At 54.7% G+C, this 351-nt stretch overlaps 1 protein-coding gene across 1 annotated transcript; it reads left to right on the top strand.

Moving 5' to 3' along the window:
* Positions 1–9: 9 nt before the first annotated feature.
* LOC110034200 lies at positions 10–346 on the top strand (the record flags this gene model as incomplete). Its single annotated transcript, XM_020738489.1, has 2 exons — positions 10–203; positions 272–346. Coding segments are annotated over exons 1-2 (237 nt in total), but the record flags the coding sequence as incomplete, so codon positions are not given.
* Between the last annotated feature and the right edge of the window lie 5 nt (positions 347–351).

The raw sequence follows: 351 nt of genomic DNA, 5'->3' as shown, positions 1-351 counted from the left end.
GAATGATTATCCCTGCCCGATGGGTCTACATTCATCCCTGAATGTCGTCGGGTACTGTTCACTTCCCCGCCATTCTTGTAACCGTCACCTGTAATCCGCGCAGGTGTGTCCGCACCCCCTGGAGTGGACGAGAAAGAAAGGATTTCTCGGAGCAACCCCCCTGGTTCCAGACCCAGGAGTTCACTTTCCCGTCTGAGCATTCGGTACATGTAGAAGTCCGTGGAAGAGTCAAAGGGTCACCACTACTGAGGATCTCCCCCCTATATCTTAGATGGGTCGTCTGAGGGTTCGCCGCGGTTCATTGCTTTGCTTACACACTAGGCTACCCTTCTCCGAAAGCTCCGCGGGACC

This window comes from Phalaenopsis equestris, unplaced genomic scaffold, assembly GCF_001263595.1.
Source record: "Phalaenopsis equestris unplaced genomic scaffold, ASM126359v1 Scaffold170888, whole genome shotgun sequence".
Taxonomy (NCBI): domain Eukaryota; kingdom Viridiplantae; phylum Streptophyta; class Magnoliopsida; order Asparagales; family Orchidaceae; genus Phalaenopsis; species Phalaenopsis equestris.
This window is presented reverse-complemented; position numbering and strand designations above follow the sequence as displayed.